At 44.4% G+C, this 15,831-nt stretch overlaps 1 protein-coding gene across 2 annotated transcripts in view; it reads left to right on the forward strand.

Moving 5' to 3' along the window:
• The window catches only part of METTL24 (methyltransferase like 24), a 116,518-nt gene that overhangs the window by 57,091 nt on the left and 43,596 nt on the right, over positions 1-15,831 (forward strand). For both annotated transcript variants that reach the window (XM_004580326.2, XM_058671410.1), the window contains one exon: positions 6,092-6,320. In XM_004580326.2, the coding sequence (XP_004580383.2) occupies positions 6,092-6,320 (229 nt within the window). The remainder of the gene's footprint in view (positions 1-6,091; positions 6,321-15,831) is intronic.

Raw genomic sequence — 15,831 nt, forward strand, 5'->3', positions numbered from 1 at the left:
TGCTAGGAGCCTTAGGCCTGGAGTCCAGACTAGCACCCCCAGAGGGCTCGCAGATTGCTGGCAACATCTCCACTGAGGCTGAGGGAAAAAAAGATCCAGCCAAGAATGGCTGGTCCTGAGATGGTGAGCAAGACCAAGGGGGGTGAGGGCCCCAGAGTTCCAGCACCTGGCAGTGTTGGGGCTGCTGCACATAGGCAGGGAGGGCAGGTGCCAAGTCAGGTGGCCCTGCCCACAGATGGTGTACGCTGCATGCTCCAGGCCAGTGGCAGTAACAGCATGGTCTTTACTGCTGAGCCCAGGGATTCCCAGCCAAAATCAGGTTGCAACTACAACCAGGGTTTGTTTCCTGGAAAGAGAGAGGGGAGGACTTAAGGACACCGGAGTTAGAAGACAAAGGCTCATGGCCCTACCTTCGGGTTGGCCTTGATTCCTTTTTTCCACCCACTGCCTGAAGCAGGTATTAGGTGCACCTGCTATTCTTCATCAGTGCTGAAGCTGATAAATTTCTTTTCTGGGACTCGGAGCTTTTTATTGCACAGTTAATGGAAGAGATGGCTCTCTGGCAGTGTGTAATCCAAGGTGGCATACAGCTGAAGATTCCTATCAGATCCTTTTTCATTTTGAAAGGGGTAGAACAGACAAATTAAGGTAGGCAGCATCTAGATCAGAGAAAGGGAAAGAGAAAAGAAATAAGGAGAGACTGGATTCAGGTGATAACCTTGTCTATCTCATAACCTGAGGCAGGACCTCCACATGAGTCTTTGTGTGTATTTGGTTGAAGGGCTGTGGAGGGCAGTGGTGGGGAGGGTGAGGATCACCAAGTTTACTTTTCATGTATTTGGGGGTAGGAGCAGGCATGGGAAGGAAGAGGAGTAAAATACTCAGCCAATGTCAGGGATCCTCAAAACATGCAGGGAAAATGAACATCATACATAAACTCAGAATGAATTCCTAATCTTTTCTGCATCACCATTAACCAACCTATTTTCCCATGAATTTGTTGAAGTCCCCTTATGCTTCTCACCTGTCATTCAGCTCTGGGATGGGTTGTTTCAATTGGTTTCAAGATACAAATTCTCCATATGAGGGAACAGAAGAGCTCACAAGGTGACACATGGTTAGATGGCCAGAGCCAGCATTTTACACAGAACCTCTGGGACATCCAGCGGCCTTAGGTATCTGGAGAACACAGAAGCTCTGGGTAGCATTGTGCAGTGGTTGAAGGAGGGCGTTGAAGAATCAGGAAATCGTGGCTCCCAGAGTCCCCCTTTGGACATATCTTTTGCCCATCACCCTCTGTGGGATTTTGATGTCGTAATTGCAGAGCTGATTACGTGATATGTGCCTCTCTGTGCTTTACATGCAAAGAAGGGAAAGTTTTTCTGCCCTCACAAACCCATCTGCCCCCTTCTGAGTGCCACCGTCCCTGTTGAGAACACAGGTGTTAGATGAAATCTTGCTGTTCCTTGTAATGTTATTTAACGAAAATGAATGATGATAAGATATTTCCCACCCATTATTGAGTGTCACTTCTATTTTGAAAAACGGATTCCTCCCCTGCAGCGCGGTTGGCAGTTTACAGATCTGGGTAATTACTTGGCTGGCATCTCTGGCTCCTGGCAGGATGAAGGGGAAGAGTTTTAAAACTCCTTTGCTTCCAGTCCTTGTCTGCAACAGTGAGGATGAAACGTCCCTTAGATCTGCTTTGAATGTATTATTATTGTTTCTGTAGCATTTATGTTTAAAAAGATTGATTTATTTTAAAGACAGTTTTTTGAGAGAAAGAAGGAGAGCCAGAAAGATTTTTCATCCTAAGGTTCATACCCCAAGTGGCCACAACAGCCAGAGCTGAGCCGATCTGAAGCTGGAAAATAGGAGCTTCTTCCAGGTCTCCTATGTGGGTGCAGGGGCCCAAGGGCTTAGGATACCCTCTGCTGCTTTCCCAGTCTATGTGCATGGAGCTGGATCAGAAGTGGAACAGCCAGGATGGGAACCAGCATCTATATGGGATGTTGACGCCACAGGGCAAAGAATTAGCCTGAGGTGCCACCGTGCAGGCTCCTGTTTTTGCAGCACTTAAAATAGCTTTTCTGCACATTTAATTCACAGATGTAAAACACACAGCTCAAGGCTTTTAATCTCTACCAGCAAGGTTAGAACATTTCGTCCTGTCACCCTCCAATGAAAAGCCCCATGCATATAGCAATCACTCTCATTGCCCGCCAACCTCATCCTCCCCAGGGAAGCACCCCCTCATGCTGTTTTCTGTCCCTTTGGGGTTCCCTGATCACCTAAACAGAAGTGTGCCGCCTGTGACCTTCGGTGCCTCTTGTCTTTCCCTTCTTTCCCTCCACCCAGGGTTTACAAATATCAGCCACCCTGTAGCACGTGTCACTGTGCTGAGGAGCAGTCCCTGGTGTGGCTACGCCACAGAGTGTTTATCCACTCAGCAATTGATGGACTTTTACTTGGTGGCCGGCTTTCAGTGCTGATGGATGCCATCACTAGGTGTTTGCTGCTCTTAAGACCATTTTAAGTTCCAGTAATCTGAAAAAACTGCAGTATCTCCACATCCTTTCCAACACTCCCCATTCCAGGTCTTGTTGATGGTAGCTGTGGTCTACCCTGTGGTCTTTCATTTGTGTTTCCCTATTAGCCAATGATCTTGAGCATTTTTTTTATGGTTATCCTATGAGTTTTCGATTCTTGGAGAACATAAAGGCCATGCATCTTAATCACAGAGGACTGTTTTTGAAAGAATGACCATGGACTTGAAGCAAGCTGTCCCATCTCTAAGGGGACATGTCATTGCCAGTGGTTCTGTAGGTAATTCAAAGAATGCCTTTGTACCCTTGGGGAAAGGCACCTTACTCTTGAGAGAACGTCCCTGCCCCCACCAGGACGTAATCATACGGTCATGGTGGTATAAATGACAACCTCTGGGGTTGTTTAGGACACACCCCACACAACACATAGCGTTGCTGGTTGGTTTTCTCTGAGATTTGAGAAAAGGATGGCCAACATGGCCACCCTGTCACTTTGTTACCAACCTCTCCTTCTGAGAGAAGCAGCTCTCAGATTGTTGCTGCTTTTTCTGTGCTGACGAGTTTGTTGGGACTTTACACCCCTGCATCAACGTCTGTGGAATGGTATTTGTATAATTCCCTAGGGGAGGATTACATCATTTTCTCTCCCTGCCCTCTCCTAGTGGCTGGGCAGAGGGGGGAGTGGAGAGACTTTGCATAGTGAAGTTTGTCCATGTATCAATATGCATACACTGCTTAGCTCTCTCATGAATGAGCTGTAGCTAGAGTTGCTTGTTATCTCCCAGGATTCATTCTCCCCTTTTTCCTTGGTAACAGAACTCCTGAGGTCAGTGCTGCCTTGCTGAGGGCGACGTTCGCTAACCTGCTTGCAGCTTTGGGTGGCCATTTGACTGGCTTTGAGCGATGAGATGTGAGTAGTGGAAGTGATGTGTGTGACTGCTAAGCTGTGCCCCCCCCGGGAAAGGAAAGGATGTGACGATGACTTTCCCTTTTGCCTTTTCTGATAACTGGATGCAAACAGGATGGGCCAAAAGGAGTTTGACATCTTCCATCTTGGCCCAGTGGCCTGGCAATCTGTACTTCTTGTTTCTTGGAATGAATCTGAGGTAAAATATTTCTGTGAACTAAAATGCAGATCATGGCTTTTTTTATGGAGTATGTCTGTTTTGCTACAAATAACAGTTATTTTGTCATAGAGCACTGGGGCAAAGTGGTTAAGAAACACTACAGGGAAGGCCCATAGGACACACTGGAGAGCCCTGGTTCGGGTTCAGGCTCTGCTTCTGATTCTAGCTTGCTGGAGGCAGCAGCCAATGGCTCAAAGACTTGGATGCCTGCCCCCCAGGTCAGGGAAGCCCAGACTGAGTTGTAGGCTCCAAGCTTTGGCCTGGCTCAGGCCCCATTGTTATAAACATTTCGGGGATGAACCAGTAGAAGCAACATCTCTACCTATCTGTCTTTCTCTTCACTCTTACTGCCTTTCAAATACATAAGCATTTTATTTTTAAACATTCTAAAAATATTTGACATATTTTTTTTTTTTACTATTTAGCAAACTTCTTCAGATCCCAAGGCTATGCTGGGTTTCTCTCTGTGTTGCCCATTAGAACACCTTCTATATGCAAAATTCTCCATAAATATTTGCTTCAATTCATGAGTAAGTACGAGAAATGTGGCCCACCACAACTGGGTCTGGATGGTGGATATTTTGCCTGACGGTACCTAAAAGTTCCCTTTCCCTTAGGGTGGAAGTGTAGATCTGTCTGGTATCTTTAATTTCCTGAGCATCAGGGATTCAGAAAAAGGAAAGACCCAAGCAATGTGTCTCCTTCACTGGCTTCACTGTGGTGTCATTGACAAGTTCCTGGACCGCTGGGATGGCAGATAATCAGTCCCGTCAAGCTGCTGTCTCCACTGCCCATGCACCCCCAGGTTGAGTGTGGAGAGCACCTGCTTTGAAACTATCTGGATTGGAAAGTCTTGGGGGAGACTCAAGGGAGGAAGCCATGACAATGGTCTGAACTGCAGGCATTCGGCAGGAGATGGGAAATAGGGGCAGAATCTCCCAAGCAGAGAAGTGGAAATGTTTGTGGGAGGGCTACTGGACCTTATGAAGCAAAAGTATTGCAAGAGTGACTGAGTGCTGGGCGAGGTAGGGGGCTGGCACACCCTGGGATCCTGTGGGGAGGAGGACAGCGAGGCAGGGTGAAGGGAGAGGATGCTTCAGAACCAGCTACTGAGGATGCTTCAGTGGAATGTCTCATTGGTGGAGCTTGTTTCAGTTCACTGCAGTCTGGTCAGTGATGGCTCCACCCGAACCATGTGTCTTTCCAAATGATGCAACAGTTTGAACTGGTCGTGTCCAAGTGAACAAATGTTGCTGCACCAGGTTCTAGTTTGGCTGATGTGTTGATACTCTGTAGGATTTTGGTGTGCTAAATCACACATAATTACAGTATTTTGGGCAGAGAAGCCATAATCATCATTAAAAAAAATCTAGTCTTTCAGTTAATTTCATGCTTTTCATTCAAATTGGCGCTTTAATCAAAGTGATGATTGCTTACACCATTACATAAGAAATTTTTCGGAGGTACTTCAACAGTTGCAAGTATATGAATTTTGCACAAGATGTGCCACCTACTGGGTGCTTAACTAGGATGGATTCATACTTTTTCCCCTTGTCGGTGTGACTCCAGGTGAGGAACCATGCTTGCTCCAGTAGCATCACAGACACTTACCCATTCTCTGTGGCTGTGAATTTCCAAACTGCACTCTGCTGCTTAGAAAATAGCTGTTGTCTTCAAGTCCAATTGTGCACACAGCTCTGTTGCTCTTGCAATGGAGACAAATTACCTCATTAGTAGAATGTACTTCTCTCCAAGAGACTACTATAGGGGCTTACATTTTTTGGCAACTTCTGAGAAAATCTCCAAAGACTACAGGATGCTTTCCATGTTTGTTTCACTATACTGATTTACATTTTTAAAAATCATGCTTTTAAGTGTTTTTACATGTTGGAGCACATGCTCTCTGAACTGCGTTTGACAGATATTTTCTCTTCTATCCAGCGACTTTGAGCTGTAATGCTTTTTGTGAAGGAAGTTTATTGAACCTGTTGATTAGCTGGCATGGCCAATCCTCTACCTGCAGCGCCAGCATCCCATATAGGTGCTGGTTCGTATCCCGGCTACTCCAGTCCTGATCCAGCTCCCTGCTTGTGGCCTGGGAAAGCAGTGGAGAATAGCTAAGTCCTTGGGTTCCTGCACTCATATGGGAGACTCAGAAGAAGCTCCTGGCGTTGCCTCAGACCAGTCTATCTCCGGCCATTGCAGCCATTTGGGGAAGTAAACCAGTGGATGGAAAATTTCTTCATCTCTCTGTTTCCCTGCCCCCTCTCTGATTTTCAAGTGAAATAAATAAATTTCTCATAAAAAATAGAAGACTGGTTATGACTAAAAAAATGGCCTTGGAACTGTGGTTTCTCCCACCCAACACTTGGCTTCATTCTGTGGTTTTGTGGTTGACTTCCCTCCTCTTTTCTGCAGGCTGGGAAGTGATAATACTGGCTTTGAGGTTAGCATGGCCAGGAATGGATGTGAAGTGCATCGTTTTGACCCTAGTGTGAAGTCAGCTCACATCCTGGAGAGCCAACGCCTGTGGTATCACCGCTTGTCCATCACCTGGAGGGACCCCCATCCAGCTGTTGCTGTTCAGAAGTCATATGCCAATGCCAGAAAGCTGGGAAGTGTTTTGAATGAATTCGGGCATTACAAGGTGAGATTTTTTTTCATGTGATTTCATCACCAAACACAGTGAACAGACTCACAAACTGGAGGCTTTTGAAATGCAGGCCAAGAGATGCAACACTGATATTGGATAGTTGAATGTCCAGCTTTGGTTTAGTACTTACATGTTATTTATGGAGTCAAAATTATTTATAGATGTAGAGTTTTGGTACAGACAGAAATTTAAATGGATTTAAAGTACTAAGTGGCTGTTGAGTAATGCTAAGGTCTTAGCCCAGATTGGGCTAAGAAGACTAAGAAACCCGCTGTTGGCATAGACTGCAGGATACCACTTTCTTTTGTCAGTTGACTTGAAATGTCCAGAAATAGTAAAAAATTATGTCAGCCTTAAATACAAAAAGCAAAAATAAAAACAAAAAACATCTGATCAGAGATGGCTTGTGTATGGTATTTCTCTCTTGTAACATATTTCTCTCTATAGTAAATCTCTACGTGTTTACAATGCACAAGACATAGGTAGCTCTGATGAAAACATAAAATTGAATGGGCATTATCAATGCTATGATTCTATTATGTTTATGAATGAAGGGGGCTAAGAAGGCTCAACACTGTTAGGCTTCAAAAAAGTGTGTTAGAAGCTTTGTTCTTGATGCAGTGATGTGAGAGGTAGTGTGAACCTGTAAGCAGTGACTCCTAGTGGGAGGCCCTCCGGAGGGATGCAGGCAGCTCGTGGGGCCCTGAGTATGCCCAAGTCACTGTCCCCCTCTGGTTTGAAATGTGTCTGTGCTGTCCACTCACGCTCCTGTTGCTGTGATGCCGCTGTGAGATGCCGAACCGACAGGGTCACCTGATCTTGCATGCACTGTGAACCCGTAAACAGTGCCTCCCCAATCCTACCCGTGAAAAAGGAGGGAGGAGGGGAGAAGCCTTGCTCCTGAGAGCAAGGACAAATGGACAAATAGATGTCAGATCTCTGCAAACTGTGAATAGTTAACAAAAGAAGTTCATGCTTTAAAAAAAAACTGTCATTTAATTATTTGAGAAAGAGTGCACTCCCAAATGTTAATTCACTCTCCAATGGCATCATTCAGGGACCCAAAGCTGGGAGCCTGGAAGTCAATTCAGATAGACGACAGGGACCCAACTATGTTAGCCACCACCTGTTGCTTCCCAGGGTCTGCATACAGCAAGAAGCTGCACTCAGAAAGAAGACATTGAGCCCAGGCTTCTTCACTGCCCTGGGCCAAACACCCACCCCAAAAAGCTCAACCTTTGAGCTGTGTCCCCGGAAAACAAGTTTTATGATAGTACAACCAAGCCAAACGTAGTTAGTTAAGTGTTGTAGTTTCTGGGGAGATTCCCAGTGCTGTTGGTTTTATAGCTGATTTCCCTTGGGGATGGTCTGCCATGATTTGATAGCTGATTTCCCTTGGGGATGGTCTGTCTGCCACTGCTGGCCACGGATACAGCGTGATTCAGAGCAGGTCAGAATGTGTGTTTCTGTCTGAGATGTAGTATGCATGGCCCTGAATTTTAAACTTGAGATGGTTTCTTGATCTTCAGTAAGAGGGCTTTTCCCTGGCCTTGTTCTTTTGCCTCCTGCTCCTCCTCCTCTTCTTTTTTGGTAGAACTCCCTCTAATTAGTCAGCTGAGGTTTCTTCAAGAACAACTTCAAAGAATGCACTGTTCTTTTAACAGGCTATACACTATTGAGTGGTGTTTCGTTTTGCTGCAGGGAATAGCCAGCATTTAATAGTTAGGAGCCTTAATGAAACACACATAGGAATTTGGGGGTAAAAATTTCTGAGCAGAACTTTTTTTTTTTTCACATGCTAATGATTTTTATAACCCTAGGTGGGGACAAGCAGCAGTGTGTTTTCAGAACCTTGTTTTCCATCTCTGCCACCTGTCACCTTTGTAGAAGGGGTTCTTATGGCTGGAACTCATAGGTCTGTTTGCCAAGTTTGTCCATTCCCGATGATTTTCAAAAGCTTTGCTTAGTCTTTGTGTTCTGGTAGGAGGACTCCTGCGGCTTCTCCTTCGTGCTCTTTGCATCTAAGCCCTCTCAAAGAAAGACAGTAGGGGAAAAAAGAAGTTAAATGCAACACCAGTTTTGCTCCTTTCAATAATGTTTTAGCAAAAGATGTGGTGAGGGTAAGGATTAACAAAGATTTTGTGAAAGTGGTCTGTGGTGTCATCTACTGAATCACGTGTGCTAAGGAAGATGTGTCCTCGGATAGCAAGCTGTGAGCCTGCATTGTGCTTGTTTAGCTCCCTGGGAAGTGCAGTGGACAAAAACTTTGATGCTGAGGATAAAGCAGTAAGTCTTTTGCAACTCGCCTTCCAGTATTTACAGTGATCCCTAAACAAGGAGAAGTGCTTTGGAGGATTGCTTATATTGCTCTGGCTACTTGTTTTTGTTAGCTACCTTAGCAGTGAAAGTGTTCTGGTTCACAGTGCTCAGGAGTGCATGGCTGTTGGGGGCAGGAGGGGGCATTTTTGAAGAATACGTGGGACACTGATGTTTCAAAGAGGGTTTATTTTTTCGGGGTTGGGGTGGATGCCTTAGAACAGATAGCACTCGTTGGATAACTTCCATTATGAATTTGCTTCTAGGAGCTACAGGGTGCCAAGTCAAAGGCAGTCTTGCTTGGCGCCCCATAGCAAACACGGTCTGTTTTCATTTCTTCTGCTTGTGTATGCACACCAGTAAATAAGATGTGACTGTGACGGGGAAGCAAGGAGAAAAAACAATCACATTTAAAAACGTCAGTGATTTAGTCTGACCTCCTTCACTCATTCCTCCTGGAAGTGACAATAAAAGTCAAAGCATTTGTTGCTGTGATTTTGTGTGACTTTGAAAGCTCTCAGGTAGTTTTATAATTTCCATCTTGGACTACGATTTTTTTCTTCTTCTTCTTCCTTTTCACTATACCTGCATTCCAGCCACGCAAGCAAAATGGGACAAAAATGAAAGGCACTGTTCTGAGTTAGTGACAGAAAGATGCATGTGGCTTTCGCCCTGCCTTTAAAACTCTTTGCTAATTTTAACTTGAGACTATAAATCACCAAGTCTCGCTGAAGCCCAGGCGGGGGGGGGGGGGGGGGGGACAGCTGCATCAGCAGTACTATGTGGACCACAGCCCAGTCTGTCAGGATATGAAATCACCTGCATCCAGCCATCCTGTAAATGATCCGGGGTTGACTTCCTGCTGAAGTGGTTGTGGCTGTTTACTAAGTATCTTTCTAGAATGACTTTGAAAATATTGAGTCTGAAGTTTGTGCTCCTAGTCACAGTGATGGATGCTTCCCGCCACCCCTGCTCCCGCATCCATAGTCAGGTTCATCTTAATGATACAGGCTGGCTCCTAAGAGACGATGGTTGTCAGTCCTCACCGTGCTGTGGATAACAGGAGCCACAGGGTTGTCAGAGCTTTGCCTCTGTAAACTCACCCGTGTAGATTTGAAGCAAGGATCCCCTTGATAACTTTGGGCATTAAGGAAACCATTGAGCCCCTCTGGCATTCCACTCAGTTGAATTGTCCCTAAATGGAGTGCCGAATGGTGCCTGAATCGCAGATTGCTTTTTGAGAATTAGTTCTCAGAAAAAGGTGCCAGTCTCCAGCCTGGTATGAATTAGTTATTCAATTGTTTCCAGAAATTCTAGCTTAGGACATTTTTTTTCTTTTTATCTAAATGTCCTAGAAAATATTGGGGTTTGAACATTTTTCTTTCTCTGTTTTCAAGAAAGATCCAACAGAGTTTTCTCTGGAAATTACTAGCCACACCCAATTCAGTCCAGAGTTTTCAGTGACAGTGAGGGGCAGTGGGTCCTTCAGAGGCTGTCCTGGACAGTGAGTGCTGCCCGGGACCACGGTGGCTTTGCTTGGGACTGCATGGAAAGTCAACTCTGCACTGTACGATTGAAGAACATGGTTGAGAATCAAGCGGGTGGGGAGCAGCTCACCGCAGGTGGGGAAGACAGTGTGTACCGGTCAGTTCTAGGTTGGAACTCTGTCCCTATTGGAGGCAAGGGAGTGTTCGGGACAGCAACTCCATGTCCCCTAAGAGGACCACGTTTCTGCCTGCCTGCGCTGGGTGCTTATCACGAAATTGAAATTTTGAGGGGCTGTGTTCTGTGCTGGCTGCAGAGGATATGGACTTTGAAATTAAACTGCAAAAGATCCCCCTTTCTTTGTCATTTTGCTTATCAAATTGGCAAGCATGAACAAGAGATACTGCTCTTTATTCAATGTTTGTTAGGAATAAAACTCAGCTTTGGAAATAAAAATGAAATGTTCTATCTTTCAAGAAAATTTGACCACAGATTTTTATTATGCTGTCTTTTGTTCCTAGAAGTATTTTTTTTTTTGCCTTAAATTCTGTTTTTCATATTAACTTTGCAACGCCTGCTCTCTCTTTTAAAATCTTTTTTTTTTTACTGGAAAGGCAGACTTATGGATAGGATGGACAGAGAGAAAGATGATCTATCTTCTGCTTCATTCTCCAAGTGACTGCAACAGCCAGAGCTGAATAGATCTGAAGCCAGGAGCCAGGAGCTCCTTCCAGGTCTCCGAGGCTTTGGGCCATTCTCTACTGCTTTCCAGGGCACAAGCAGGGAGCAGCGGGGAGAGTTGGAGCAGCCAGGACACAAAACAGCCTGCATACAGGATCTGGCACTTGAAGGGGGAGGATTAGCCAGTTGAGCCACTGAGCCAAGCCCATAGAAATTTTTTACTCAAGAAAGAGAGAGAGAGAAGGCTCTTGTAGATTTATTTGCTCCCTGAGTGCTTCTAACAGTTGGGCTGAGCCAGGGGGAATTCAGGAACTTGAACGTCCATCTCCCAGGGGCAGGTAGGGACCCAAGCATTTACACACCATCATCCGCTGCCTCCCAGCGTGTGCATTAGCAGAAAGCTGGTGGAGTTGCCAGGAACTCAAACCAGGCATTCCAATTTGGGACGTGGGTGTCCCAGGAGAGGCTTAGTCCACTTTAACACAATGTCTGCCTGCCATTACAGTTTCATCTTTCAGTTTGAAAAATTTTCAGACAGAACATTTTTGAAATCATATGAAGAGCTCCCATATGTTTCTTACTGAGATTCACCAATTGTTAATATTTCATCACATTTGCTTTCCTGGTCTCTACACACATATACACAAAAGGGAACTTTAGAAAGCTTGTGGGGGCCCGGCATGGTAGCCTAGTGGCTAAATTCCTTGCCTTGCACATGCCTGGATCCCATATGAGTGCCAGTTCTAATCCCAGCAGCCCCGCTTTCCATCCAGCTCCCTGCTTGTGGACTGGGAAAGCAGTCGAGGACAGCCCAAAGCCTTGGGACCCTGCACCTGTGTGGGAGACCCGTAGGAGGCTCTGGGCTCCTGGCTTTGGCTCAGCTCAGCTCCAACTACTGCAGCCACTTGGGTAGTGAGTCAATGGACAGACGATCTTCCTCTCTGTCTTAATTCCTCTCTGTATATCTGATTTTCCACTTAAAAAATAGTAAATATTTTTTAAAAAAAGAAAACTTATGGGAAAAATAGAAGTAAAACAAGTTTGTGTACAAAATTTTTTGAAATCCATGCATAGTTTTTTCCAATGTGTATATAGTACAAATTAAAATAACTAAAATGGGAGGAATGGAGAAATTGTTATGTAATACATCCATCTAAACACACGAATTTAACTCATTTTATATGTGGTTATTGCAAGTGTGCTTGGAATAGTTGCTCAAATTGAGCTATCACAGCCTAAGAGGAGACATCATGGTTAATGCAGAAGCAACAGAAATCTTGCTATTGAAATTCAAGGAAAAATAAAGTTGTCCAGTGTCAACATTTTACAAGATTGCATTACAGCTTTACAAAAGAGAAAGAGAGGCCCCAGCATGGTAGCCTAGTGGCTAAAGTCCTTGCCTCCACTCGTACTGGGATCGCAAATGGGCGCCAGGTCGTGTCCTGGTAGCCCCGCTTCCCATGCAGCTCCCTGCCTGTGGCCTGGGAAAGCAGTCGAGGACAGCCCAAAGCATTGGGACCCTGCACCCGCATGGGAGACCTGGAAGACCCAGCTTCAGATTGGCTTGTGGCTTCAGATTGGCGCAGCTCCAGCCGTTGCAACCAGTTGGTGAGTGAATCAGTGGATGGAAGATTTTCCTCTCTGCCTCTCCTCTCTGTATACCTGCTTTTGCAAGAAAAAAAAATGAAATAGATCTCTAAGAGAGAAGAGAGAGAGAGAGAGAGAGAGAGAGAGAGAGAGAGAGAGAGAGAGAGAGAGAAGCTTTTGATTCTGAGTTACTTAGAGATTTACATGCGGTTGCGAGAAATGGCACAGAGCTGTCCCTGTAGCCAGTTTTCCCCAGCGACAACCTTCAGCAGCTGTCACCCCTAGGATCCTGACATTGGGGCAGTTTCAGATGCAAGAACCTCTCCAAGACTGTCAGGAACATGTCACCTACATTCTCGTCACCTTCCTCCCCGTCCCCTGGTAACCTAGCCATGTGCCATGATCTCAATAAAACTGCTAATAAGTTATTTTTTTCCCTGATAGACAAAGAGAAGCTGCTTCTAGAGTTCATATTGGATTTACAAATAGAAATAGAAAAATCCTGGCAAAGGTTTAGAAAGGGGGTTAATGAACCCTTTTATAAAACAGTAACAACAGCAAAATGGCATTATGGTTTGAATGAATAGATAAATGGGCACAATGGACTCTCCAGAAATAAACCCAAATGCATATACATTTTATGTATGCTAAAATTAGCATCTAAACGAGGGGAAAAAGATATTTCAACAAAATAATGTAGACAAACGGGTATTTATAGAAACAAATGTTCCCTGATTTGTGCCTTTAGTCAAAAAATCAATCAAAAAATGCTTTTTTTTTTAAACCAAAACCAGAAAAACGCTAGGGCAAAAAAATTTTTTAAGTAAGACTGGAGTTAGGAAGCCATAAAAGAAAAAAATTAATTTGATTACACATAAAATTTTGGCACAAAATTATCAAAAACAAAATAAAAAGAAATTTAAAAACTGGGAAAATAATTATGACTCATTTCATAAGCAAATAATTCATTCCCCTGATACAAAAGGGATTTAGCAAATGAATAAGGGAAAGACTCACAACTTAACAGAGAATTGGATAAACAGATTAGTAGAAAAACCAGTGCAGAGAGAAAGGAGAGGTGGATGGCTCACAGTTAAAAGTACTGCTTAGTTAGGAGAAATGAAAATACACATAGAAAATGAAACTACACTTAGAAATTTTCATTCATTGGGTTATTAAAAGTGAGAAGTAAGAGGAACATAAGCTGGCATAATTCTGCAGGGCTGTTGGCAAGATCTACCACATTGCCAATGCTATGTCCTGTGAGTATACTTCTATCAGTTCACCAGTCCTGTTCCCGTATGTCTTATTTTTGCAACATTGTGTATACAGTTTAAGTAGTCCTTATCCGAAAATTTTTCAGAAATGTTTTAGATTTAGGATTTTTTTTTAATTTGAGAATATTTGCTTGAAAATATGTATACACACACATGTACATAAATATATTTGGGGGATGAGACCCAAGTCTAAACATGAAATTCATTCATTTTTTTTACACATACTTAGTATACATAATGTGAAGTTAACTTTGTACATTTAAAAAAATATTTTGTGCGTGAAATAAGAAGTTTCATGATGTGGATTTTTCCACTTAGGGTATGTATGAATTCTCAAAGCTTCAGACTTTGGAGCATTCTGGATTAGGAATGTCCCACTTAGGCATGCTCACCCTGTAGTAGCAGAGGGTAAAAAAAGAATCTACATATGTACCATTGTAAAAGTGATTAAATGAGTCACTATGTGTTTTTCCATGGACAATTCATAATATCCTATGAAAAAAAGGACAATGCAAATCTTTTTATACTGATATGGGCCAAATTTCTGAGCAATATTTTTAAGAAAGGGAAGTTAACAATGGAAAGCAATTATTAAACAATTTTGACAAAAAAAAGAACAAAGTTAGGTTTGTACTACTTGATTTCAGGCATAATGTAACTGATTCCAGTGAAGATAGTACACGCTGAAGATAGACCTAGGGACCTGTGGGACAATGGGCTTCCATTTCAAAGCAGCTGCTGTGGTCTTGGAGGCATATCTCCCACAGAGACTAGTTCATTTAGGTTCCTTTCCGAAAGCAAGGTGTGTGTCTTTTTGTGGGAGGCAATCTCACCTTGAGAACTGCTGTTTAATGGTGAAGGTGCCATGGTTTTGCACAATCAGCTAGTGGTCATAGCATTATCATGAGTCATTCCCAGGACTGACTTGTCTGAAACAAGGAGCTCAGTGGACCCCAAAGATAGACCATTTGGGAAGATGATTCCAGAACTGAACTCAGCAGTAGGCAACTGTGTCTTGTTTGCTATGTTTTTTGTTCCTTAATAACAGTGAGGGTTACCTTGCAGCACAGTTCCTTGGTGCTTCTTAGTGTTTTCAGGCTATTCCATGTTTAGTAGATGGAGCAACAACAGACAAGAAAGTCCTTCTGCAGAGAGGAGAGGGAGTCGCTGCATGGAGTTGCAGCTGGTGATTTCTTGGCTGTGTTTTCCACCTTCGCCTTCCTGGAGAAGCTGTGTATGGACAATATTCTGTACAAACTGTACCACCCAGTGATTCTCAGATTCCAGCATCACGGTGGGGGAAATGCCAGACAACACACCCAAACAATAGGGACAACATGCCACAAGCAAAGAACGCCAACCACAAGGGCAGCTTGATTGAAATGTCAACGTGCCCCCACAGATTCCAAGTGAGCTGGTATGGCATGGAGCCCCGACACCTACATCTTTCTCCAATTCCATCCTACTCAGAGTGGTCCTGTGAGGAAACTTACTGTGCAGGAAGGACTCCGTCTTCCATCTGCAAACCCCCACCCTCCACTATGTGTGCTGTGGCAGAGTCAGGTGGTCTAGAGCATCCATGTCAGTTTCCTCCTGGTGTAAAGTGTGTGATATGAATCCCTTGGCATAGGTGAAGAAGCTCACATTAGCCCCTGGTACCCACAAGGAATTCTTGTGCTCCTTCCTCATGGAGAACCATGGCCACCGCTTCCTGGAGATTTCCAAAGGGCCCCGCCTTCATGCAGAAGGGGAAGATCCACATATGGAGCAGATTAGCCTCCAGGAAGCTGGTGTTTTGTTTTGCTTGGTTGCTGTGTCCCAGGAATTGGATGGACTGGTCTCAATCCTGCCATTTTTTTTAAAGATTTATTCATTTTATTACAGTCAGATATACACAGAGGAGGAGAGACAGAGAGGAAGATCTTCCATCTGATGATCCACTCCCCAAGTGAGCCGCAACGGGCCGATGCGCACCAATCCGAAGCCGGGAATCTGGAACCTCTTCCGGGTCTCCCACGCGGGTGCAGTGTCCCAATGCATTGGGCCGTCCTCAACTGCTTTCCCAGGCCACAAGCAGGGAAGTGGAGCAGCCGGGATTAGAACCGGCGCCCATATGGGATCCCGGGGCATTCAAGGCGAGGACTTTAGCTGCTAGGCCT

This window comes from Ochotona princeps, chromosome 1 (genome assembly GCF_030435755.1).
Source record: "Ochotona princeps isolate mOchPri1 chromosome 1, mOchPri1.hap1, whole genome shotgun sequence".
NCBI classification, from domain to species: domain Eukaryota; kingdom Metazoa; phylum Chordata; class Mammalia; order Lagomorpha; family Ochotonidae; genus Ochotona; species Ochotona princeps.